A 25,204-nucleotide genomic window follows, 5' to 3' on the forward strand; every position below is an offset into this window, starting at 1 on the left:
ATTCACTCATGATAGGCCTAGAGAGAGAGGCAGAGGGAGAAGCAGGCTCCATGCAGGGCGCCCGACACGGACTCGATCCCGGGACCCCAGGATCCCGCCCTGGGCCAGAGGCAGGCGCTAAACCACTGAGCCGCCCAGGGATCCCCCCCAGGCCGAGCATTTAGCACCAGTCACAGTCGCGGCGTGGAGTGGGGAGCGCTTTCTGATGAATTCGAGACCCACGCTGCCCCTTCTCCCTTGCATGACCTTCCAGTGACTTAACCATCCGAGCCTCAGTTTTCTCATCTGTAAAATGGGGAAATGGGCCGATCAGCTCCCACGGGCGGCGACGCGGGGCCCGGGGAGCGCTCCGCACCTGCGGGCCGCGGTCCAGCCCCGGCGGGGGCGCAGCGAGGACGCGCGGGCCGGGGCGCCGGGACCCGCGGGGGCGGCGGGCGGGGCGGCGCTGACCACGCCCGGGCCGGAGGGGCGGTGCTGCCGCCGCCGGACTCGGGGCACTGCCTCCCGCCGCCGCCGCCGCCGCCCGCCGGCCCCGGACCAGCTCGCCCGCCGCCGCAGAGCCGGAGGTACCGGGGAGCGCGCGCAGGGCGAGGCGGGCGGGGGCTCGGGGCGCCGCGGGGCGCGGGGGCGCGGAGGGCGCGGGGGCGCGCGGACCACCTGTTCCGGAGGGACCTCCGCGTGCGCACCGGCTGCTCCCCGGCCAGCTGCGCCCCGAAGTTGAGCGCGGCGGCGGCGGGACCGGGAGCCCCAGCCCGGCCTGGGCCGGGCCCCGCGCCGGCGGAGGGGGCCGGGGGGGGAGCGCGGGAGGGGCGGGAGGCGCGGGGCCGAGACACCCGCACGGCGACCTGGGGCGCGGCGCGCCGCTCGCTCGGGGGCGCGGAGTCTCTCGAGAGGCCTCCCCGCCCCGCTGTGCTCGCCGCGGGCCCGAGGGGGTGCGGCTGGGAGGCGCGGGGAGCGGCCCGCGGAGGGGGCCTGCGGGGCGGGAGGCGGCGGCCGGGGCGGGGGGATGCCCAGGCCGGGTCGGGCCCTGCAGGTGGAGGCAAGGGCCTGGGTCCGAGCGCCCCTTCTCAGCGGTCCCCAGCCGCCGACGGCCCGTCCCCCCGCGCCTCGCTCCCTCCCTGTCCTCCAGCTCGGAACCCTGAGCGGGAGCTGGATGTGCCGGGAGAGGCTGCGGCCGGAGGTGGGCTCCGAGTCCACTGCCCTTCGCTGCGGGGGGAGGGGCTTGCCTCGGTTTCCCCATCTGACGCCGAGGGATAGAAGTTCCCATCTCCTGGGCAGGTCAGCTGAGCCTTTGGCTCTGGGAGGGGTAAAAGCCGTCTGCCTGCATCCCCCCTCCCCCAGGAGGACACCGGCTCTGTCTCCCCAGATGCTGAGTGGGGGTCAAGCAGAAGCAGGGCGCGGGTTGGCCAGACTACTCGGTCCATACCTAGGTGTGCGCGAGTTCCCACACAGAGGTCCCGCGGGGGACTCCCCCAGACTGGCCTGAATACAAAAGAAAAGAAAAGGGGAGGCAAGATGGAATCCCCTGCTCATCCTCCTCCCAAACTTGCTCTTAGAGCCTTGGGCGCGTGTCCCTGCTTGTCTGCTAGGACAGCTCAATATTAGAGGACAAACTGCAAAATAGAAATTCTTAAAAATGTGTCCTTTCCTTATACCGATGGAAGCTTAGGTGAAAGGTCCGACGTGGGACCAGGCTGTGTAAGAGGTGTAAATACTCCTGGCTGCCAGGGACATTCGCGACAGGACTGGAAGGAGGGGCAGATGAGAAAGGGAAGCTTGAAATGTGGAAACAGCTCTTTTGTCCCCCTCCTCCCTCCCCACCAGCTGCTGCCCCTCCTAGTTCTCCCTGCGGGCAGGTGGGGTGTAGGGCCCGCCAGCAACCTCTTCACCCAAGCTCAGCACCCGCTGTGCTCTCTGGAATGCACTTCCTCCCCTACCGGTACCTCCTAGGTGAGCTCACGACTCCTGCTAAATGCCCTGTATTTTCATTGTTCCACTTCTCTCTGGATTGGAAACCTCTGGAGGAAAGGCACCTTACCTGAAACCCAGTGCCCAGCCCAGCACGTGCTCGATGCTCCCTGATGTTGCTGGAATTAATTAACTGTAGGAAGTGGGGGGCATGGGGGGGATGACTCCGTATTTGCATCCACTTGGAAAATCCTATTGTTAAAATCCGCCGTGTTTGCCAGATTTTTCTAAAAACACTTTAACACATTTGAATGTGTCCTGTCTATGTTTTTCAAATTCCTCGCCTCTCTCACGCGTTTTCTATATTTTTCAATGTGTACGTGTGTTACATCGTGTTAGTTAATGGACACATTTGAAATTTAGGCTCTTTGGGATAAGGTTATGTTGAACTTTTGCACATATACATCGTGTACGTTGCTGGATTTTCCCTGGAAAGAGTGTCACCTGGTAGTCACTGCCCGTGACCCTCTGGAAGGGCTGTACCTAGAGCCAGCTGGCTCTCCAGAGGGCCTGTACCATTCATACTTTGACACTGTGAGTGTGCATTTCTTGTTATTTCCTAGAAATGTAATTACTGAGTCAGAGTGTGAGCATCTAGGATGTTTGTGTGGTGTGCCCCCCCCCCCATTTTATTGAGCTGTTATTGAGCGCAGCATTGCGTGTGTCATTTAAAGGTATACGGTGTGATTTGATATATAAGCATCTTGCAAAAGACCACAACCTGCGTGTTTCTGATTCATTTGTCTGAGCTCATCAGCAAGGTATTTGTCCCTTCTGGTCTCTTGGTGGCAAAGACCTCCCCTCCCCCAGATTATCATGTGGGCTTATTTTTGCTGCTGCTGGCATGTGTTTTTGAGGAGCACATTTTTAATTTTTATTTTACTTTAGCTATGTGCCGGTGCTTTTAGATAAAGGAGACTCGGCTGCATTTATGAGCCGACGGGAAGGAGCCAGAAGACAGGAGCCAGAAGACGGAGTGGCTGAGTCTCAGAGGAGAGGCGGGTCCCTAGAGTGAGGTCCCAGGGGACACAGGAGGTGGGGGGTCCAGCTCTGGTGAGGGAACTTCTGAGCTGGTGAGGACAGGAGGCAGAAGGGAAGGGCCGGGCCAACACCTTATGAAACTGGCTTTGAACTCCATGTAGAAGGAGGTGGAAAAGCTCAATGGAGAGAGAAGGGTCGGTCCTGAGGCCACCGGCTCCCAGTGCTGTTTGCCGGCCTCATCCCCTGGAGTCCTCCCTGCTTCCCTGGGAGGTAGCAGGTGTTGTCATCCCCCAGTGACAGGCTCCCAAGGGAGGGAAAGTGCCTTGTCCGGGTTCAGTCAGCTGGTGAGTGGCAGGGATGTGCTCAGAGTAGGCTCTCCCGGCCTTAAGTGCCTGCCCTCGAGAACCGCCCTCCTCTTGGTGCCTCCACCCCTAGTAGAGGTCAGGAAGCTGCACCCTTGAGACTCTGAGTGAGCGTCCCTTCCTTCCCTGTCTGTCTCTGTCTGTTTTCCCTCTGGACAGACCCCAGTGGATCCAGGAGCTTCCAGTGGAAGCTGCGTTGGCCATGGAACTAGAAGAGCCCCCTTCCCTTCTGGTTGGTGCCTGCACACTCTGCCCGGGGCACACACCCTGGCCCAGTGGGGACACACCGCCCATTCTGGAAGTCACCCCTGTGCAAAGTCTGATTTGGCAAACGGGGAACTAGGTGAACAGGTACATGAGACTGAAGCAGGGGGAGTGGTCTTCACATTCCCTCAACAGACTTGATTTGAAAGAGCGGAATCCCCGGTCTCAGATGTAGACACAGAGTCCAGAAAGGTCCCTGTCCCCCAAACTCTATGATCTTCATTTGCACCTACCCACTGAGTCTCAAAGGCAACCTCCTGAGTTTGGGGGGGGGGGGGGCTTCCATGGATTGAGCCCTTACTAGGTGCCAGACATTTCGTTATTTAACCCCCTTGCCAGCCTGTGCTGTTCTTCCCATTTCACAGACAGGACACTGAGGCTCGGAGCTAAGCGCCTTCTCTTTAGGGCGGTGAATTTGAGCCTCCAGCGCCAGAGCAATCCCTGGTGAACTTGGCTGGGCCACAGGCAGACTCCTTCCACCTGGCAAGGGGCGTTTGAATCCCAGCTATGCCTTGGTTCCCTCCACTCTTACGCTGTAGTTGATAACTAGAGCACCTGCCTTGCAGAGCTCTGCGGGGATTAAATAAGTTACTCCAGGAAAACCACTTTGACCACTGGCTCTGCACAGTAAGCCATCAAGGAAATGTGTACTATTGTTATTACGAACCATGTAGCTCCATGCCTGACAGGAGCCTTCCATAAATTAGTTCCAGCAACTCACCCACCCTCCCCGTGCCGAGGCTATGGGAAGGTGGGTGAGCCCTAGCACTGGGAAGAACGTGGACTTTTAATTTTTTTTAAGAAGATTATTAATTTATTCATTAAAGAGAAAGCAGGAGAGAGAGCATGCACATGAGTGGGGGAGGAGCAGAGGGAGGGAGAGCAAGACGCAGGCTCCCCGCTGAGCAGGGAACCCAATAGGGGGCTAGATCCCAGGACCCTGAGATCATGACCTGAGCCACCCAAGGTGCCCCGAGAACATGGGCTTTTAAAAACCTTTCTGAAAAAGAAAAAACAAAAAAATAAAAATAAAAATAAAAAAATAAAAACCTTTCTGGAGACAAGTTAGTGATCAGTATCTACGACTTTAAATTATGTTTCCTTTGACCCAAGAGGCTCATTTCTAGGAACCAGTCCTACAGAAGTAATTAAGGATGTGCTCAGAGACGCGAGTGCTAAGCTATTCACCATGGTGTTGTCTATAAAAGCAGAAAGATGGAAACCGCATTTCTAGCAGGTAGGACAGGAACTAGGCAACGTGAAGGAAGGACCCGCCATATGACATACACATGCAGAGAGGATGGAAACTTAGGGTATTGAGCCCTATTTATGGACGCGGTGTGAGGGCATGCTATGGCCTGCGAGCAGCTTTACTTCGGTACAGCTTACACCGTGTCACATGCATACAGTTGGGTGAATTGTAGTCAACGTGCACGGTTGTGCAACTATCTCATTTTAAAATATAGGGCCCAGCATGTTTCTTTTCTTTCCTTTTTTTTTTTTGTTTTTGTTTGTTTTTTGTTTTTTAGATTTTATTTATTAATGAGAGACACAGAGAGAGAGGCAGAGACAGACAGAGGGAGGAGCAGGCTCCATGCAGGGAGCCCGATGTGGGACTCGATCCCAGGACCCTGGGATCACACCCTGGGCCGAAGGCAGGTGCTCAACCCCTGAGCCCCCCAGGCGTCCCTCCAGCATGTTTCTAAGTGAAAAATAAAACAAGGTGCAGAACAGTACGTGTAATAAGATCTCCTTCTGTGTGCACGTGGCTCTGTGTAAACACTGCTTGTGTCGGCGACAGCCCCGTGGGGCAGGTCCTCTGCCACCTGGACACATCAGGAAGGGACCAAGCAAAATACACTAGAATGCTGACGTGGGCACCATGTCACATGCTTTTGCCTCGGGTCTTTGGTGACTCCACTTCGTCTTCTGAGAGAGTAAGGCAGGTGTCACTGCAGGGTGGCAACTGGACACACACACACAATCCCTCTGTTGTGGGAATACAGAGATGACATGCACAGGTGTGAAGACATAGCTATAATCACCTGTCACTCGCGCAGCCAGCAGTGGCATTTTGGTGGACTCTAGCAAATAGCAGCTCTTCTTACCTATTATGGTTAGGAGGCTGCGGGGCAGGGGCGGAGAGGGACAGCTTGGGAAGTGGGAAGCACGTACCCTGGAAACTTGGAATGCCCAGAGCCTGGTGGGTTTGAGCCATGGAGTTGGTTTTCTTTCTTCATTTCTTTCTTTCTTTTTTTCGTTTATTTATTCATGAAAGACAGAGAGAGAGAGAGAGAGGGGCAGAGACACAGGTAGAGGGAGAAGCAGGCTCCCTGTGGGGAGCCTGATGTGGGACTCGATCCCAGGACCCCGGGATCACACCCTGAGCTGAAGGCAGATGCTCAACCACTGAGCCCCCCCAGGTGCCCGGAGTTGGTTTTCCTTTCAAGTTCTGACCGTCATCGTCGGGCACCTGGAGTGTCAGGATGGTTTTGCTTGATGCCTCATTTGTCATACATGTATGGTGCCTTCCCTAAGTGACTGTCATTTACAGCCTCAGGATCGTGGGCGGCATGTGGCTCGGTGTCCACTCTTCTCTGCTCCCAGGAGAAATTCAGCCTGTCCATTCCCAGCGGGACCCACGTTGGGCCCTGAGGGTCTGCCCATAGTCAAGGCTGTGAACGAGGCCTAAGGTTTGGGGTGAGTGCTGCTCACATGACCGCTCATTTAGAAGGTAGCCACGAGTGCTAGCGTGTGCAGCAGGGGCGGGGGCGGGGGGCAGCCCCCAGCCCATCGTGGGAGCTGAGCTGAAATCCAGGCAGCTTCCTGGAGGTGGCCTGCTGTGCTCACCTAGGTCAGGAGAGGCTCAGGGAGGAAGGACTGTGTGGGGACTCCGAGCAGACATATCTGGGTGCCGGTCCTGCCTCCCACACATACTAGCCCTGCGGGAGTGGAAGGTTACCTTTCCTCCCTGTACCTTCATTTTCTCACCTGAGAAATGGGGCAACAGGGGTAGCTGTGAAGATGTGATAAAGAGTGAACAATGCTTGGCAGGATGCCTGATGTGTGGTACATTCTTGGCAAAGGGCAGCTCTTCCCACATATTATGGTTAAGAGGTTGCTGGGCAGGGGAGGGCGGAGGGATGTTTTAGGGAAAGGAAAGAGCATATTGCAGAAATCTGGAATTCCCAGAGCCCAGTGGCTTGAGTAATGTGGCCAAGGACAGCTTGGCTGGTCTGGAAGCTGTGGGCCTGGAGAGACGCAGGGGCTGCAGGGGCTGAGGCCTGGGAGGCGCAGAGCGTGGAGACCTGCTTGGGGCCGAGGCAGGAAGCTGGGAAGAGGCTGGGGCGGTGGGTCCCGAGGCAGAGGACACAGAGTCCCGAGCTGGGCTGTGGTCGTGGGGCTGACGTGGATAGGAGAGATGTGTCAGAAAGAGATTCCAAGAGGGACTCTCCCCTGTTCCCCAGCCCTGTACCCCCCCTCTCCTCTGGACCTTCCTGAGAGCCTCGTAACTGCTTTTTTGCTACCACACATCCCCCATGGTTTGGTCTCAGAAAGCAGCCAGATCCCAGGGCCCCTGGGCGGCTCAGCGGTGGAGCGTCTGCCTTCGGCTCAGGGCATGATCCCAGGGTCCTGGGATCGAGTCCCACATCGGGCTCCCCGCAGGGAGCCTGCTTCTCCCTCTGCCTGGTTCTCCGCCTCTCTCTCTGTGTCTCTCATGAACGAATAAAATCTTTAAAACCAAACCCCAAAAAAGGCAACCAGATCCTAAAGATTTCTTTAAGACATCTAGCACACTGTAGCCCTTTCCTCCTCAAAAGCTCCCAACGGCAGCCCTCCCAATCAGAGAGACAAGTCCTTCCAGGCCCCCAAGGCCCCTATGACTGGGTCTCCTCATTATCTCTCTGACTTCCTCTCCTCTTACCTTCTTCCTCCCATTTGACTTACTCGGCTAGGCCATCAACACCTCAGGCACATGCACCCCAGGACCTTTGCCCTCACAGATTTCCTTCCCTGGACACACTTCCCCAGATAGCCCTAAGCCTGGTCCCCTCACTTCCTTCAGCTCTTGGCACAAATGTCAGCTTTCCAGAGAAGCCATCCCTTACCCGTCTGTGTGAAATAGCTCCCCCCCCCCCCCACCCCTGTCCTCCCAGCCCGGATTCCCTGCTGCATTTTTCAACATAGCACATGTTCTCCACCTGATGTATTTCTTTGCTTGTTAACTTTCTCCCACTGGCATTTCAGCTCTGTGAAGCCAAAAAACTATCTGGTTTGTTCACTGCTTATCTGTATTTCCAGACCTTGGGGTGGGGCGCGGCCCATTATAGGTGTCTGAGCATTTGTCGAATGAAGAATCAGGGTAGGACTGTGTGAGGCCAAGGGCTTGATGGGTTTCTTTCGAAGAAGGCTTCTGTATCAGGTTGAGCAGAAACTCTCTTATCTGGGAACTGTCATCCTTCTGGCCTTCTTATCTGCCTTTGCTCTTGGCCTGGCACCAGGGGGCAAGTGGCCCTGAAATACCCCGTCTCGAGAGGTCAGTGAGGGCCACCTCTGATTGAACCAACAGAACTGGTGCCAGAGAAACCAGATTTGGAAGGTCTTTCTAGAAGGGTCCTGAGAGATTGCTTTTCCAAGGTCTTTGTTTTACAGACGAAGAAATTGAGGCTCAGAACTGACAAGAGAAGTCATACTCCAGGGTCACAGAGCAAGAGTGTAGGGGATAGGAACCAGGTCCCTTGCTCAGGCAATCCGAGTCAGCAAAGACCCTTAATAAGAATACCCAGTTAAGAAATGAACTAGGGGTGGTGGAGGGGGAGGAGGGTGGGGGGTGGGGGTGAATGGGTGACGGGCACTGAGGGGGACACTTGACGGGATGAGCACTGGGTGTTATTCTGTATGTTGGTAAATTGAACACCAATAAAAATTAATTTATAAAATTAAAAAGAAAAAAAAAGAATACCCAGTTAAAAAAAAAAAAAAGAATACCCAGTGTATGAGGCTCCTGGTGGCTCAGGGTGTGATCCCGGGGTCCTGAGATCGAGTCCTGCATCAGGCTCCCTGCAGAGAGCCTACTTCTCCCTCTGCCTGTGTCTCTGCCTCTCTCATGAATAAATAAAATCCTTAAAAAAAAAAATTACCCAGTATGGTCAGTGCTGTGTGTGCATATTGTACGGGGCAGGGTTGGCTCTCTCTTTGGCTGCTGATTGTTTTTAATTTTCAATACAGTAACAAAAAACAAAAAAAAAAGAAACAAGCAACAGGGCAACTTTCTTCCAAATAGAGTGAACTCAGGACTCTTAATTCAGGCTGGAAGTTATAAATGCCTTTTCCAAGGGCACTTCATTTGCCAGGCGTGATTTTATTTGACGAAGAGTTTGCCCTGCTATTCATGCCTCTGTGATCCCTGGGCCTAGCAAATGCCCCATACGGAAAGCTCGTCCATCCCTAGCCACCCGGCTCTGCAGAGGTCCTGGTGAGTGTCTGTAAGCACGTGCCAAGACAGCAAATGTAGAGGAGCCCACATTCATGGTCGCTTATGCTGACTGACCATGAGCATGAAGCATAAAGCTCGGGGGAGATGACTTCACTCTGCTCCTGAGAGGCCAACCCCAGGCAGCCTGATTGTCATTCCAGCCTCCAGCACAGAGCTAGGGTGACCCTGGCAGGGAGGGATGACTTCAGGGAAAGAGGAGAGGTCTGCGACTTGGGGGCAGATACACCCAGGTGTAGATCCTGTCTCCCACTCTTACTAGCCCTGCACCTTTGGGAAGGTCACCTTTCTGTCCTCTCTTGGGACGTAAAGACTCAAGTATTTTATTTTATTTTTTTTTAAGATTTTATTTATTTATTCATGAGAGACACACAGAGAGAGGCAGAGACACAGGTAGAGGAAGAAGCGGGCTCCATGCAGGGAGCCCAATGTGGGACTGGATCCCAGGACCCCAGGATCATGAACTGAGTCAAAGGCAGACGCTCAACCGCTGAGCCCCCCATACTCGGGTATTTTAATATGAAAAGTCAAAGGTATGTGACCTCATTTTGTACCCTCTGATAGTGATGCAGGACACATCAATAACACTTTCTAGCAGCTGTGATCTGCGTCCGCACATGGTTTACAGTTTGCAATGGCATTCACTTGGCTTAGTCACCCCATCTGATCCTGACTTTGTGGGCAGTTTAGGGATCATTTACTCATTTCGTTCAGAAATGGTATGTGCTGGGCCCTGGGCTGGCCTGTGAGGGACGCAACCATGAGTAAAAGCAGCCTTGGTCCCTGCCCTCTGGGAGCCCACGTTGTTTACATAGGATCAGGGCCTTTGTGGATTTAATCAGTCCCTTCAAAAAAGACCTTGGATTGTTCTCAGTTGTTTGCAATTGGAAACAAACCTGTGACCTGTACAAATGGCACTTATCTGCAGATGAATTCCCAGAGCGGCATTACATGGTGAACGGGTAAGCGTTTGTGTAATTTTGATAGATGTTGTTCCCCTGGCCGCCGCCCCTGGAGCGGTACCCTTTGGCATGCCTACCAGCCGCGTGCGAGTGCTCGTTTCTTCACAGCCTTGCCAGAAGCATGTGTTGTCGAAGTTCTGGGTTTTTGCCAATCTGACAGGTGAGAGATGCTATCAGAGCGTTTTGATTTGCATTTCCCTCACTTACAAAAAGATCCTCACTCTTGCCTACATATTAAGGGTCCTGTTTTGCATGCGTACAACTGGCTTCAGCCCCCTTTCTTTTGTGCTGTTTGTTGTTTTCTCCTTGATTTCTGGGAAGAGGTTCGGAAAATTGGACCTTTGGGGTCTAAGGGGCACAAACCTTATCCCAAGTTGTCACTTCTTTTTGGACTTTCCTGATGGTATTTTTGAGGGAGGACCTGGAGCAGCTGACTTTTTCAAGGAATCAAGTTTATTCATCTTTTCTTTTTATGGCTTCTGGATGGATTTTGTTCGTAATTAAGAGAACTTTCCCAACTCTGAGGTTACAAAGGAATTTGCCCATGTTTTGTTCTAAATGTTTATGGGATTTATTATTTTACATTTGGAGTTTATCCTGGGGCATGTTCTGAGATGTGAACCCAGCTTCTACCCCAGTTGTCCAGCACCTTAGAGGACCCATTGTCCTTTACTCACTGGAGATGCCGCTTTTATTGGATATGCAAACACTTTATGATGCTGCCATAGCTTTTGTTTCATTGTCCCATTTGTTCAGATGCTAAGGCTGGATTGTTTTTGTTTTCTGGTTTCTGTGTTTTTTAAAGGCTGCATTGTTTTCATTATTGAAACTTCATAGTATGTTTTAGCATCTAAAGAACATCCAGTCGAGGGCACCTGGGTGGCTCAGTGATTGAGCGTCTGCCTTTGGCTCAGGTTCTGATCCTGGGGTCCTGGGATTGAGCCCCCCTGCATCGGGCTCCCCACAGGGAGCCTGCTTCTCCCTCTGCTGTGTCTCTGCCTCTCTCTGTGTGTCTCTCATGAATAAATAAATAAAATCTTTAAAAAAAAAAAAAAACCTTCAGTCCTTCCTCATTTTTCTCCTCCTTGTCAGAGTTTTCCTATAGGTCTTTGCTTGTTTATATTGGCATATGAACTTCAGAATCAATTTGTCAAATCCCAGAATCACATATGTATTTTTGCTTTTGTTTCCTTTGCTTGAGGAGACGTATCTAGAAATATGTTTCTACAGCTGAGGCCAAAGAACTTACTGCCTGTACTCTCTTTGAGGAGTTTTATGGCTTCATGTCTCACAACTAGGTCTTTTAATCCATCCTGAGTTTATGTTTGTATGTGATGTAAGAAAGTGGTCTGGTTTCATTCTTTTGCAGGTAGCTGTCCACTTTTCCCAGCACCATTTACTGAAGAGACCACCTTTTTTCCCATTGCATTATTTGCCTCCTTTGTCAAAGATTAATTGACCTTATAAGCGTAGGTTTATTTCTGGACTCTCTGTTTTGTTCCACTGATTTATGATCTGTTTTTGTGCCAGCTCCATACTGTTTTGATCACTACGGCTTTGTAGTATTTCTTGAAATCTGGTATTGTGATACCACCAGCTTTGTTCTTCTTTCTCAAGATTGCTTTGGCTCTTCAGGGTCTTTTCTGGTTCCTTACAAATTTTAGTGGTATTTGCTCTAGGTCTGTGAAAAATGAGATTGGTGTTTTGCTAAGGATTGCATTAAGTCTGTAAATTGCGGGATCCCTGGGTGGCGCAGCGGTTTGGCGCCTGCCTTTGGCCCGGGGCGCGATCCTGGAGACCCGGGATCGAATCCCACATCGGGCTCCCGGTGCATGGAGCCTGCTTCTCCCTCTGCCTGTGTCTCTGCCTCTCTCTCTCTCACTGTGTGCCTGTCATAAAAAAAAATAAATAAATAAAATAAAAAAAAAAGTCTGTAAATTGCTTTGGGTAGCATGGACATTTTAACAATATTGGTTCTTCCAATCCATGAGCATGGAATGCTTTTCCATTTGTTTGTGTCATCTTTAATTTTTTTTTATCAATATTTCATAGTTTTCAGAATACCAATCTTTCACCTCTGTTGGTTAATTTTACTCCTACGTATTTATTTCTTTTGGCACAATTGTAAATGGGATTGTTTTCTTAATTTCTCTTTCTGCTGCTTCATTATTAGTGTTCAGAAATGCCATAGATTTCTGTATATTAATTTCTTTATATCCTGTGACTTTACTGAATTCATTTATGGTTTTTTGGTGGAATCTTTAGGGTTTTCTATATTTAGTATCATGTCATCTACAAATACAGTTTTGCTTCTTCCTTACCAATTTGTATGCCTTTCAAGTCTTTTTCTTGTCTGATTGCTGTGGCTAGGACTTCTAGTACTATGTTGAATGAAAGTGGTGAGAGAGGACATCTTGTTCCTGATCCTAGAAGACAAGCTGTCAGTTCTTCCCCATTGAGTATGATGTCAGTTGTGCATTTTTCATAATGGACTTTATTATGTTGAGGTATGTTTCCTCTAAACCTACTTTGTTGAGCGTTTTTGTCATGAATGGATGTTGTAGGGGTACCTGAGTGGCTCAGTGGCTGAGCGTCTGCCTCGGCTCATCCCACGGTGCCAGGATGGAGTCCCACATTCAGCTCCCTGCATGGAGCCTGCTTCTCCCTCTGCATCTGTCTCTGCCTCTCTCTCTCTGTGTCTCTCATGAATAAATAAATAATTTTAAAAAAATGAATGGAAAAAAAATGAATGGATGTTGTACTTTGTCAAATGCCTTTTCAGCATCTATTGAAATGATCATATGATTTTTATCATTTCTCTGGTTAATATGATGTATTTTTTTATTAAAAGATTTTATTTATTCATCATAGACATAGACAGAGAGGCAGAGACACAGGCAGAGGGAGAAGCAGGCTCCTTGCCGGGAGGCCGATGTGGGCCTCCATCCCAGGGCTCCAGGATCAGGCCCTGGGCCAAAGGCAGGCGCTAAACCACTGAGCCACCCAGGGATCCCAATATGATGTATTATATTGATTGATTTGTGAATATTGAAACGCCTTTGCATCCTGGGAATAAATCCCACTTGATTATGCTAAATTATCCCCACCCCCCACAATGAGTTTTTAAAATATATTGTTGGATTTGTTTTGCTAATATTTTAACTGGGAATTATTGCATCTATATTCGTCAGAAATATTGGCCTGTAGTTCTCTTTTTTTGTGTGGTGTCTTTAGCTGGTTTTGATATCAGGGTATCAAATTCAGTCTATGGCCTCATAGACTGAATTTGGACGCTTTCCTTCTTCTATTTCTTGGAATAGTTTAAGAAGAATTGGTATTAACCCTTCTTTAAATATTTGGTAGAATTTGCCTATGGAGCTATCCCATCCTGGACTTGTTTTTCTGGAGGTGGAAGGCCGTGGTTGATAACTGATTCAATCTCATTACTGGTAATCAGTCTTTTCAAATCTTCTATTTCTTCCTAATTCAGTATTGGAAGGTTTTATGTTGCTAGGAATTTGTCCATTTCTTCTAGGTTGTCCAGTTTGTTGGCATGTAATTTTCAATAGTATTTCACATAATCCTTTGTATTTCTATGGCGTTGATCATTATATCTCCTCCTTCATTTCTGATTTTTTTGAGTCCTCTCTCTCTCTCTCTCTTTTTTAATGAATCTAGCTAAAGGTTTTTCGATTTTGCTTTCAATTTTTATGAATGCTTCATCAAGTCTTGAAAAGAAAGTCATGAGATAGATAGGATAGGGTTTGATATTGAACCTTATTCATTATTCTGAGTTCTTATTTATATTTGATCTACTTACTTCTTGGCCTAGAGAAGGGAATTAAAATCTCTTACTAGTGCGTTTCAGTCTATTTTATCCTAGCATTCTGTAATTTCTAATTCCTGAAAATTGCTGCAGTGTTATTTGGTGCATTGTGAATTATACCCTTTAGCATTATAAATGGCCCTTCTTTGGCTTGTTTAGTGATGGTTGGCTTGAATTCTCAGTCTAATATTAAGATTATGGCCCTAGCTTTGTTTTTGTTTGTATTTGTCTTTATACCTTTGTTCTTTCATTTACTTTTAGCCATTCTAAATCACCTTGATGTATATCTCTATCTCTCAAATACAAGATAGAGTTGAGTTTTGCTTGGGATCTAAATAAAAAAATCTTTTCCTTTGTAAAGATAAGTGAGTGAAGCCTATTTATATATACTGATATCACAGATGTCTTTGGTTTTTGTCAGTGTGTGTATGTACGTATATACGTCTTTGCACATGTGGAAAGGCTGTATTCTTTGTTCTTCCACTGTGTTTGAAGAAGACAAAAGAAAGCCCCTAGGATATCTTGGGAAAGTTGTATTTTTGTTCTAGTGGCTACATTTATATCTACACCTTTATATATTCTTTCATTTATTCTTTCGTTTATTCTTTCTTTAGATAATATTGTTTCTCTTCCATGAACAATAAACTTAACTTGTTTCCTCTTTTTTGTTTGCCTTTTTCTTGGAGGTGTCCCATTTCAGCTGATACTGCACTGAGTGATTAGGCCTATCTTCTTTCCATTCTAATGCTTCCAGCAACTCTTGGTCAGGTGGTGCTCATGACAGTTGTCACTAACTAGTTAGGCAATGACATGAAAACCTACAGAAGAGGTATCAGCAGCTTGGGAGAAAATTCTGGAGACCACAGTGAAGCACTTTTAAGAAATGCTGCATGGTGCACACATGATGGTATAGGAGGTGTTACTGTGTGGGTAAACACAGGCATCAGTTTCACCAACTTGAAGGCATTCAGGAGAATACGGTTTTATCTGTGTTGAGGTTTTGGGGGCAACTTCCTCAAGTTATTTCACTTACTTTCCCTCTTATGTGTGTACAGGCATGAGAGGTGATTTTATATATTTTATTTTTTATTTCCATTTTATTTTTAAAGTAATCTCTACCCCCAACATGGGGCCCAAACTCACAACCTCGAGATTGAAAGTCACATGCTCTTCCAACTGAGCCAGCCAGGTATCCCTTGGTTAGGTGATTTTAAAATCTGACTAAACCGATTTTTTAAGATAAAAATTCCTCATGATAAGAAAGCCAAGTGACACTGTTTAATTGGCAGCATTTTGTGTTTTTAGTGGGCATAAAAGGACGCATCTTATTAGATCCAATAAAACTGCCACCTTTGTATTTGAAATATGCTTTTAAACTTTGATTTATTTTTTATTTATTTTTTTTTTTAGCTCTTACCACCTGCAGTTAAAGATGAGGTAAACCCGGAGCTCATTCCACTGTCGATCTCCTTTCCCCCCTGCCTACCAAGCTTGGGGTAGTTGTATTATCTCTGTGTTGTCAGGCTAGATAACATTTTCATTCCATCTGTCATCTTTATTCCTACCCTCTTGTGGGGGGAGAGAGGGTTCTGCAGTTAACCCTCATCCGTCTTCTTATTGCAGTTCTTTCAAGCACCACTTGGTTGGCTGAAGTCTATCCTTGGCTTTCCTCCGAGGAACAATCTTGCCTAAGTCCTTATACTTCAAAACTATTGGCCTGTCATCTTTAGATTTTAAGAACAGCATGGCTCTATATTAATCTTTGGCTCAGAATTTCTTCCCCTGATTGTCCTTTAGGTGTTCCACTATATTCTGTCTTCAAATGCTGCTGTTGCGGGGACAGAGCAGGGGACGCCTGGGTAGCTCAGTCGGTGAAGCGTGTGCCTTGGGCTCAGGTCATGATCCTGGGGTCCTGGGATCGAGCCCCTGCACCGGGCTCCCTGCTCAGTGGGGAGTCTGCTTCTCCCTCTTGCTCTCCCTCTGTACTCTCCCCTAATCTCTCTTTCTCTCAAATAAATAAATAAATCTTTTAAAAAAATAAATACATAAATGCTGCTGCAGAGAAATCTGATGCCAGCCTGATTCTCTGTCCTTTGTAGATGGCTTGATCTTTGTGTGTTGCTACCCCAAGATGTATCTTTGTACCTTTAAAGTCCAGTGATTTTACTGTTATATGTTTTGGGATTTACCATTCTGGGTCACTGTTTGCTGGTCCATGGTGTGCCGCTTCCAGTTCATGAAATCAGGTCTTCAGGAAGGTTTTCCTGAATTACAATTGCAAGTATTTATTCTATTCATTCAGTTTCTTCTGCAGGAGCCTGGTTGTATATGTGTTGGCTCTCCTCTTGTTTCTTCAGTTCTTTGATCACTTTATTTCTGTACAGATTTTGTTGACATTTTCTCATTTTAATGTTCGTATCTCTTACTGTACTTTGTCTGAAGTCTGTTCTCCTGTGTGTTTCTTGCCATTTGGACTTCGTTTCTGAAATATCCTTGTCATTTCCTCCTAATTCTTCCCTGAAGTCTGTCAGTTCTCACATTGCTGATTGCCCTCATGTCTTGCTGTCACTTTGACCATTTCTCTTCTAGCTGTTGGATTTCTGTTTTTGCTCTGCCTTCATACCCAGAATTAACTTTTTAAAGTTGTTGTTTTTTTTAAATTCATGCTGTAATTTTGTATTAGAATTTTGATTTGTTTTGTGGGAATATTTTTATAGTAAATATCCTTTATACATAAGAGAACATTAGTATTCCTTTCCCTTTTCATTCTTGGAGCATCTCTGTATGGACACTGTGTTTATTCCTTTAACCATTTTCTTTTTAAATATCCAAATTGGTTGAATTTTCCTGGATCAGCATTTAATAGGAGGTTTTGGTGGAAATTGGGAGAGAAGCCAGGCTAGTTCTCTAAGTTTCTGTTTCTATGGAAATGGACTATTCCTTTAAAATGTGATGCTTCTCGGGGCGCCTGGATGGCGCAGTTGGTTATGTGTCTGACTCTTGCTTTCCACTCAAGTCATAATCTCTGGGTCCTGAGATCGAGCCCTGTGTTGGGCTCTGCACTTAGCCTGGAGTGTGCTTGAAGGGGTACCTGCCTCCAACCTTGAACTCTCCTGGTTCATTCAAGCTACAGCTTTGCTCTTCTGACTTACTTATCTTCCTTTTAGAAGTGGTGATTTCTGCAATCTTCCACTTCTGGGCCCTCTGCACCCCGTTGGAATTTATAGGTTTTTCATGCCCCTAGTTTCCCTAAAGCTATAGCTCACGGTCTATTTTCTCTTTACCCTATTGCTCTGTATGACATCAACAGAAAAGGAAAGATTCGGAACCAAGAATCTGCCCTATTCCTATTGGAAAAAGAGATCTCTACCTCCCTCATTTCGTTGGTAATGTCTCCCAAAGAGCAAGCCACAGCCTACTTGGTTTCTGGCTTTAGAACATCTTCTAGGCTTTGAAGGAGAAACATTTTATAACCTCTGCTCTGAAAACAGCCATTATAAGGATCACCTTCTAAAACTATAACTCCTAATTCTTGAGTATAAAGATATATTTACGCCCTGAAAGATGAGAGGAGGGTGCAGAGACAGGACAGCGGGCCCTTCAAGCAGAGTATTCAAGCTCTAGGTATTGATTCTTTCCACCCAGGAGGGTCTGAGTTCCTCGTCCTGTCCTGTCTCCAGAAGCATCCCTGCTTTCAATTTGGTAGACTCTTCCCTCATGTCTCCCCACCCCGCCCCAATGTGAGTGTGTGTGTGTGTGTTGGTTGACATGACTAAGAAGTCCAAGATGTACCAGCTTCAGACATAGCAGAATCCAGATGTAAAGATGATGTCATCACACATCCCTCTCTCTCCATCTCTTGGCTCTGCTTGCCTCTGGGCCAGCTTCATTTTCAGGCAGGCTCTCCCTTCCTGTCTCCTGGCTCAATCTTAGATGACTCCATTGGAAAACACGTGATTCTGCTTGGCCTGGACTGGGTTATGTGCCCTCCCTGAGCTACTCATTGTGGCCAGGAGAACGTGACACAGTCATTAGGCAGAACCGAATGGTGTGCCCACCCCAAGATCCAGAGAGTAGGGTCTGTGGGGGCAGAGGTGGTTCCCCATAGGAAATCAGGGTACCATTAACAGAAGAAAGGGGAATAGGTGCCAGGCAGGCAACACCAGCAGACAGCTACCCCATCTCCACTGGGAATCCCCACTGCAAGTGACATCTAACCCTTTTCTCTTGCCATATAGAGAGGCCCCCCTAGGCACATTCTCCATGGAGCGGCCATTTCAGTGATGTCACAGGCAGTGTGTGATCTGAGGGTGGCTCTGAGACTCCAGGACAAAGGGACATGGAAAGGGGGTGTTTTGGGATAAATAGTGACCTCAGAGAAGATATGTCATGTCCTACCCCCTGCAGCATGAGAATGTGATCTCTTTTAGAAAAAGGGTCTTTAAAAAATAAATAAATAAATAAAAAAGAAAAGAAAAAGAGTCTTTGCAGGTGTTACTGAGTTAAGGATCTTGAGATGAGGAAATGATCCTGGATTAGCCAGGTGGACTATTGTCTGATGACAAGTGTCCTTACAAGAGACAGAGGAGAAGAACACACATAGGAGGAGGCCATGTGAAGACAGAGGCAGAGACTGGAGGAAGCGGCCACAAGCCCAGGAATGCCTGGAGCCACCAGAAAAGGGAAGGAGCAAGGAAGGATTCTCCCCTAGAGCTCAAGTCAGGGAGTACAGTCCTGCCGACACCTTGATTTTAGACTTCTACTCCAGAGCTATGAGAAAATAGATACCTGTTTGAAGCTTCAAAGTTGTGATCCTTGGGTCTTTGATATGAGACTTCTGCTTGGCTGTCTGCCTCTTGAAGCATCTCAAGGAAGACCTGGGGGTGGGGCACCCCTTGCAGAGGGGCATGAAGGGCTCCCTGAGGGTGACAGGTCCACCCTCCACTGCTGTGTGACCCTGACCGAATCCCTTTCCCTCTCTGGGCCTCTGCGTCCCCCTTGGGATATCACAATCTCCAAGGGTTCAGCCCTGGGACTCTAGGTACCAGTCAGCACCCACCCTGGCAGCAAGTGGTTGAGTGTAGACTGTGTCTGACAATCACTGTGACTCAGCTCTGTTTGGGTCATGGTCAACCAGCACTGGGGTTGAGCTGGGCTGGACAGGGGAGCCAAGAGAAGGTCAGAGGTGGAGTGCCCCTACTGTGGACCACGAAGGAGCCATTTCTAGGCATTTGGGCCTAGATGCCCATGCTCCCGACACAGAAAGCTGGTGCCCAGGGCCAAGCCAGCAGCAAGTGGTCAGGCCCTTGGCCCTTTGACCCACCAGCTCTGTGCTTCTCACCTTCACTTCCTGCCTGAGATGGATCACGCAGCAGAGGGTGCTCCTGATGATGGGGGGCCACAGAAGAGCTCAGAGCAGGGAAGTGACCACAGCTAACAAGCTAACTGGAAATATCTCCATGAGGCAGGGCTTGAAGTGGTAGGCAGGGAGGCAGGAGGAGGAGGCGGCAATGTTCCAGGCTCTGTTGACAAGGGCCAGGACTCGGGCTGTAGCTGCAAGGCCCATCCCGGGGGCCAGGAGCATGCTTTGGACCTGAGGTCACACGGATATTGGACTGTGGCCAGCTTGGCGCCATGCAGTTTCTATTCCTGGGTCCTGGGCTTCGGTACCAAATACGGCACTGCTTGGGCCTGGCACTCTCCACCAGGGCAGATGCGGGATGAGTGGCACGTCCTGCCTCCCCAGCAGACCCAGACCCCACCCCACCCCACGGGAGAGCCAGATCACCCCCACACTTCAGGGCCCCTGAGCGGCCAGCCCCTCGTTCTATCCAGCTCTCTGTCCACTCTTCAGTGTGGTTCACATTGGGTTAAAAATACTCAGGACCAAAATAGCCTCGCCTTGCAGGGGAAAACCAGGGCAGGGCAACACAAGGCTCTTGATGTCTGTTGGCTCTGCTACCCATGACCCACCGGGGGGATCCCAGGCAGCTCACCTGACTTCCAACTCTGCTTCCTCACGTCCCTGCTCATGGCTCCTTTGGTCACTCACTGATTTGCCAACTCATTGACTCACTCATTAATTTGCTCGTTCATTAGTTCACTCACTGATCATTCATTGATTTGCCCAATTGTTGGTTTGCTCCTTCTTGACTCACTTGCTCCTTCACCTACCCACCCATATGCTGAGCCGCTCACTCACTCCATATTTACTGACTACATAGCAAGCGCCATCTATTCTAGATGCTGAGCAAAATGCAAAAAATACCTGTCCTCGGGGGTGGGGGGAGCGGTGATGTTCCAAATAAATAACCCACACAAATGAGTACAAGATGTCCAGGGTGCTAGATTAAGTACCAGGGTCAGAAAACCCCATAGGAGGCAATGAAGTTGGAACTCTAGGGACTAGGGAGGCCCCACAGGAAGATGGTTTTTTGAGTGAGGATGAGAGGGAGGTGAGGAAAGGAGCCAGGTGAACAGCTGTGGGAAGAGCGTTCCAAGCAGAGGGAACAGCACATGCAGAGGTCCTGAGATGGCAATGGGGGGGGTGGGTTGGTGGGGGGTTGAGAGAGAAAGAACAGGCCAGGTGTGACTGGGGTGCAGTAGATGAGGGGAGAAGTGGGGTGTGAGGCCATGGGTGGGGGGACATGCAGGACCTGGTGGGCCTGGGCTTCCCACATCACTGAGGGGCTGCACAGATGAATGACATGGCCTGGCTTGTGTCTTAAAATGTCCCTCTGGCCACCGGGGGACTGAGTCAGTGAGTGAGGCGACCAGTGACAGGGCCGGTCAGTCTGTGTGCGCCTCCTATGTGCCAGGCACGGAGTTGGGGGCTCTGACGGGGCGGGGGGAGGTACGCAGGACCCTGTGGTGCTTACAGAGGCCCCTCTGGCTCGGGCCTTTCCGTCAGCTTCACCTCTCCAGGAAGCCCCTTCCCCTGGCTCTGCTGGATGCTTCGCTCCATTGCAGCTGTCACTAGTGTTGCTCCTGTTTCCAGATGGCCTCCCCGTGCCCAGAGAGCTCCTCCAGGCCGGAGCTGCACCTAGCTCTTCCTCTCTCTCTAGCACATTCCCTGCGGGCCCCAGAGGGCCGACGAGTCGATGAGCAAATGACCCCATGTGGCTGGGGATGCGGCCTCTGTGAGCCTGCCGCCCGCCCCACTCTGTGTCTCGCCATCTTTTGCAGATGGATCTGCGGGCGTGGAGAGTTTGTGGAAGGGCCGTGTTCCTGTTGGCAGAGGAGGTTGGCTGCTGAGCCAGGGCGTGTCTCCCGGAGGGCGCCAGGCCGCCTGGATCCCCATCTCGTCGCCATGGGCCGCCCAGGCTGGTCAGTCACCAGCCCGTGACGTCATCGTGGTCCCCAGCCCCCCAGCAGGAGGGCAGGCCAGTTGCTCAAGTCCCAGCTTCCTGGCACCATTCTCAGGCTGTGAGATCCGTCTGTCCTGGGGAGGGGTTGACTCCGGCTCCCATTAGACCCTGGGCTGTGCCCAGTCCCTCCACCCCTCTGGGCCCACATGTCCTGGCCTCTAAGGTGGAAATGATACAACCACCCCTGGGTACAGAGAGCCAGAGGAAGTGTGCACAGGGCCCCAAGAATTTATTTTATATATTTTTTTAAGATTTATTTATTTATTTAGTCATGAGAGACACACAGAGAGAGAGGCAGAGACACAGGCAGAGGGAGAAGCAGGCTCCATGCAGGGAGCCCGACGTGGGACTCGATCCCGGGACTCCAGGATCAGGCCCTGGGCCAAGGCAGGTGCTAAACCGCTGAGCCACCCAGGGATCCCTGGCCCCAAGAATTTAGAAGGCACTGAATAAACGCTGGCCAGGATTCTGTGAAGAGTGAGAACGGTCCAGGGGAACATGCACCAAGTCTCCAAAGCTCCGGGCAAGTTCCCACATCCCCTGCGCTACTTCTCTCCCAGGCAGGACGGTGCAGGGTTGAGACAGTAGACTCTGGAGCCAGGTGGCCTGGCTTCAAGCCCCCGCCCTGCCACTTGCCCGCCACCGGACTGTGTATGAGTTACCAGACTTCTCCGTGCCTTGTGGTCGTCCCCTGTAAGATGGGGGCAGTGATTGCCACTGCAAGGGTGGCTGTAAGGGTCAACAAGCTAAATGTGCGTGTAACATCCCGAGCAGGTCACTTGGCACATGTGTGGTGATGGTCAGCCCGTTACGGGGTTCTAGTGTTCCTCCTTGCAGGTGGGAAGTCTGAGCAGAGTGAATCACCCCAGGACTTAGCTGGTTCAGGCAGCTTTGAGGTCCCACGCCTTGCACGTGCTCCCATAGCCCTACCCTCGGGGACAGGGCCCAAGCCTGTTTTGTTTCCCCAGCCACCTGCAGGGCCTCCAGGATGTTCTTGGCTGCCTGCCAGGTAGACATCACCAGGAGAGGGTGAGGGTCGAAGGGCAATAGTCTGAGGTGAGATTACAGGCTGCAGCACCATCTTCCTGGCCCTGGCCCTCCAGACCTGTGTCTGTGAGAAGCATGGCCCAAGGCAGGGGCTGGGGAGGCCAGGTGCCCAGGAGACCCCACTGCGTCTGAGAGGCTTTAGGACCCAGCATGCGTCCCCGTGTGCCTGGAGCCCACTCGTTGTGCAAGCTTGCATGCCAGCCCTTAGCACACCAGTGTCCAGGCCTGCCCAAGCCCCAGGCTTTCCTGCTTAAAGTCCCCAAGGCTACTTGGCAGTGTGCCCTCTTGGCCTGGTTTGTGGGACTGAATGGGGCCGAGGGGTACATGTGCGAGGCCTCGAATCAGGGGCTGCCAGCATCCCGAGGGGGCCAGGCCTCCCCAGACAAGGACCCGGCCTGGGTCCATGATGGCCATGTCGTAGGTAGCACTGGCTCAGGTCTCGGGAAGCTCACAGGTGTGTCACAGAGTGAAAGGGACTCTGCCCGGACCTCAGCCCATGGCCTGCCGCTCCCGTCTTACAGGTGAGGAAGGCAATGGGACTCAGAGCCAGCAGGCCCGTGGGCTGTGGAAGCCAGCATTGGCTGCTGCTGGTGTTGGTGGGGAGCGCTCTTGGGGCTCGGGATGCAGGCAGTCTGCCCGCATGTGATGCTCGTCTCTTACAGACCAGCCGGTTCCTGCTACAGGCTCCTGGTGTCATCTGGGGAGAACATGTCCAGGCCCCCCGAGTGCCTGCTGCGGCTGCTCCGGGGCACCCCAAGACAGCGGGTCTGCACCCTGTTTATCATCAGCTTCAAGTTCACGTTTTTCGTCTCCATCATGATCTACTGGCACATTGTGGGAGAGCCGGGGGGCCAAAGAGAATTCCCGAACTTGCCTGCCGACGTCCCCTGCCCCCGACTGGTGCCCCCCACGCAGCTCTCCAGCGCCCTGCCTCCGGGCAACATCTTCTTCCTGGAGACGTCAGACCGGACCAACCCCAACTTCCTATTCATGTGCTCGGTGGAGTCGGCCGCCAGGGCCCACCCCGAGTCCCGGGTGGTGGTCCTGATGAAGGGGCTGCCCGGCGGGAATGCGTCGCTGCCCCGGCACCTGGGTCTGTCGCTCCTGGGCTGCTTCCCCAACGTGCACATGCTCCCGCTGGACCTGGAGGAGCTGTTCCGGGACACGCCCCTGGCGGCCTGGTACGCGGCCCGGCAGCGCCGGTGGGAGCCCTACCTGCTGCCCGTGCTCTCCGACGCCTGCAGGATCGCGCTCATGTGGAAGTTCGGCGGCATCTACCTGGACACGGACTTCATCGTCCTCAAGAACCTGCACAACCTCACCAACACGCTGGGCGCCCAGTCCCGCTACGTCCTCAACGGTGCCTTCCTGGCCTTCGAGCGCCACCACGAGTTCATGGCCCTGTGCATGCGTGACTTCGTGGCCCACTACAACGGCTGGATCTGGGGCCACCAGGGCCCGCAGCTGCTCACACGGGTCTTCAAGAAGTGGTGCTCCATCCGCAGCCTGGATGAGAGCCACGCCTGCCGCGGCGTCACCACCCTGCCCTGCGAGGCCTTCTATCCCATCCCCTGGCAGGACTGGAAGAAGTACTTCCAGGACATCAGCCCCGAGGAGCTGCACCGGCTGCTCAATGCCACCTACGCCGTCCACGTGTGGAACAAGAAGAGCCAGGGCACGCGCCTGGAGGCCACGTCCCGGGCGCTGCTGGCACAGCTCCATGCCCGCTACTGCCCCACAACACATGAGGCCATGAAGATGTACTTGTGAGGGGCCTCCCCCAACCCACCCCGGGCGTCCTGTCCCGACAAAGGAGGAGGGTTCCCAAGGGGGAGGCCTCAGTCGCTGCTGCCTAGGATGTGGGGCAGGCTCCGGGAAGGGTGGGTAGCCACTGGTTCAAGAGGTGCATTCGTTCGGGGGGACATGCTGCAGGCCCCTGGATCTGCTCCTTTCCAGGTGAGGCTGGTGGGATACCTCCAGGCCAGTGTGCTTTCTCAGGGTGCAGGCAACAGCTGGTGGGGGAAGGGCCCCAGCCAGAATCAGCTGCATGAGCCGGGTGAGCATCTGGGTCTTCTGGACAGCACAGCAGAGCCGGGAGCATCGAAGCCTCTTCCATGGCATCGCCGGGCAGCCAGGCTGGTGGGGGCTGAGGTGCCCACAAAGAAAGCATGGATGGAAAAGCCCAAGGAAAGGGTATAGGAAGGAGAGGAGGGTGCCTGACGAGAGGGAGGAGGCAGCCTGGGAGAGCAGGGGTGCAAATCCAGCCTCTGGAGCCCAGGTCGGGGAGGGGTGCTTTGCTCTTTTCTGCGTTTGGTTTCTTTTTCAGAGATCCCGAGGCCAGCAGAGCTGGCCTGGGGAGCCCAGCGGGGAAAGCCTGGCTGCTCACCCCATCCTTCTTGCCAGAGATGTTGCAAGGGTGGCGTGCTAGCTGGCCACTCCAGGGCATGGGGGTGTGGAGTTCTTTTGGCTCAGGAAAAGCATTTTAAGAAAACCACCCCCCCCTGCCCATGATAAACATAGGATAATAAATGTAATAAAAGTGATTCCCTGACACTGAGTGCTTGGTGGTTGATAAATCCACTCCCGCAGCCCACATTAGCCCCGTTCTGCAGATGGGGAGGCAGCTGGGGCTGGAAGTAGTGGTGACAAGCTTGAGGTCCCTCAGCCCTGCCCAGAAAGCAGAGTCCAGGGAGCTGCGGGGTGGGCGTGGGGTGGGGGTGCTGAACGAGACACCCCAAGAGCCTATTACCAGAGTAGAGGCATGCTGCCTTCAGGCCTAGATGGGGAGGTGTGAGGGCCTGTGGGTCCCTCCTGCCTCACCTTGGGAGCCTGGCCACGATCCTGGGAGAGACCAGAGGTGCCCTGCTGGCAGCCCCAGGGCTGGGCCAGAGGCAAATGCTCTCTGCCAGGTGAGCCCCAGCTGGGGAAGCCCC

General features: G+C 51.5%; 1 protein-coding gene across 3 annotated transcripts; it reads left to right on the forward strand.

The window, feature by feature from the left end:
• The first annotated feature begins 496 nt into the window (after nucleotides 1-496).
• On the forward strand, nucleotides 497-24,822 carry A4GALT (alpha 1,4-galactosyltransferase (P blood group)). 3 transcript variants are annotated; one of them, XM_055329007.1, is made up of 3 exons: nucleotides 497-566; nucleotides 21,043-22,792; nucleotides 22,934-24,822. In XM_055329007.1, exons 2-3 carry the CDS (start codon nucleotides 22,422-22,424, stop codon nucleotides 24,039-24,041), a joined length of 1,479 nt encoding a protein of 492 aa, XP_055184982.1. In that variant the 5' UTR covers nucleotides 497-566; nucleotides 21,043-22,421; the 3' UTR covers nucleotides 24,042-24,822. The 3 variants fall into 3 exon arrangements, with proteins under 3 accessions (XP_055184982.1, XP_055184983.1, XP_055184984.1); XM_055329008.1 differs by having other exon boundaries at nucleotides 21,043-21,183; XM_055329009.1 differs by lacking the exon at nucleotides 21,043-22,792 and having other exon boundaries at nucleotides 522-566.
• The last annotated feature ends 382 nt before the right edge of the window (nucleotides 24,823-25,204 follow it).

The sequence above is a fragment of the Nyctereutes procyonoides genome, unplaced genomic scaffold (assembly GCF_905146905.1).
Source record: "Nyctereutes procyonoides isolate TBG_1078 unplaced genomic scaffold, NYPRO_anot_genome, whole genome shotgun sequence".
In the NCBI taxonomy this organism is placed as follows: domain Eukaryota; kingdom Metazoa; phylum Chordata; class Mammalia; order Carnivora; family Canidae; genus Nyctereutes; species Nyctereutes procyonoides.

Coding starts and splice junctions, on each gene's coding strand:
- A4GALT (XM_055329007.1), top strand. CDS start 22,422: ATGCGTCCCCGTGTGCCTGGAGCCCACTCGTTGTGCAAGCTTGCATGC. Junction 22,793..22,933: donor CTGCCGCTCCCGTCTTACAG/GTGAGGAAGGCA, acceptor CGTCTCTTACAG/ACCAGCCGGTTCCTGCTACA.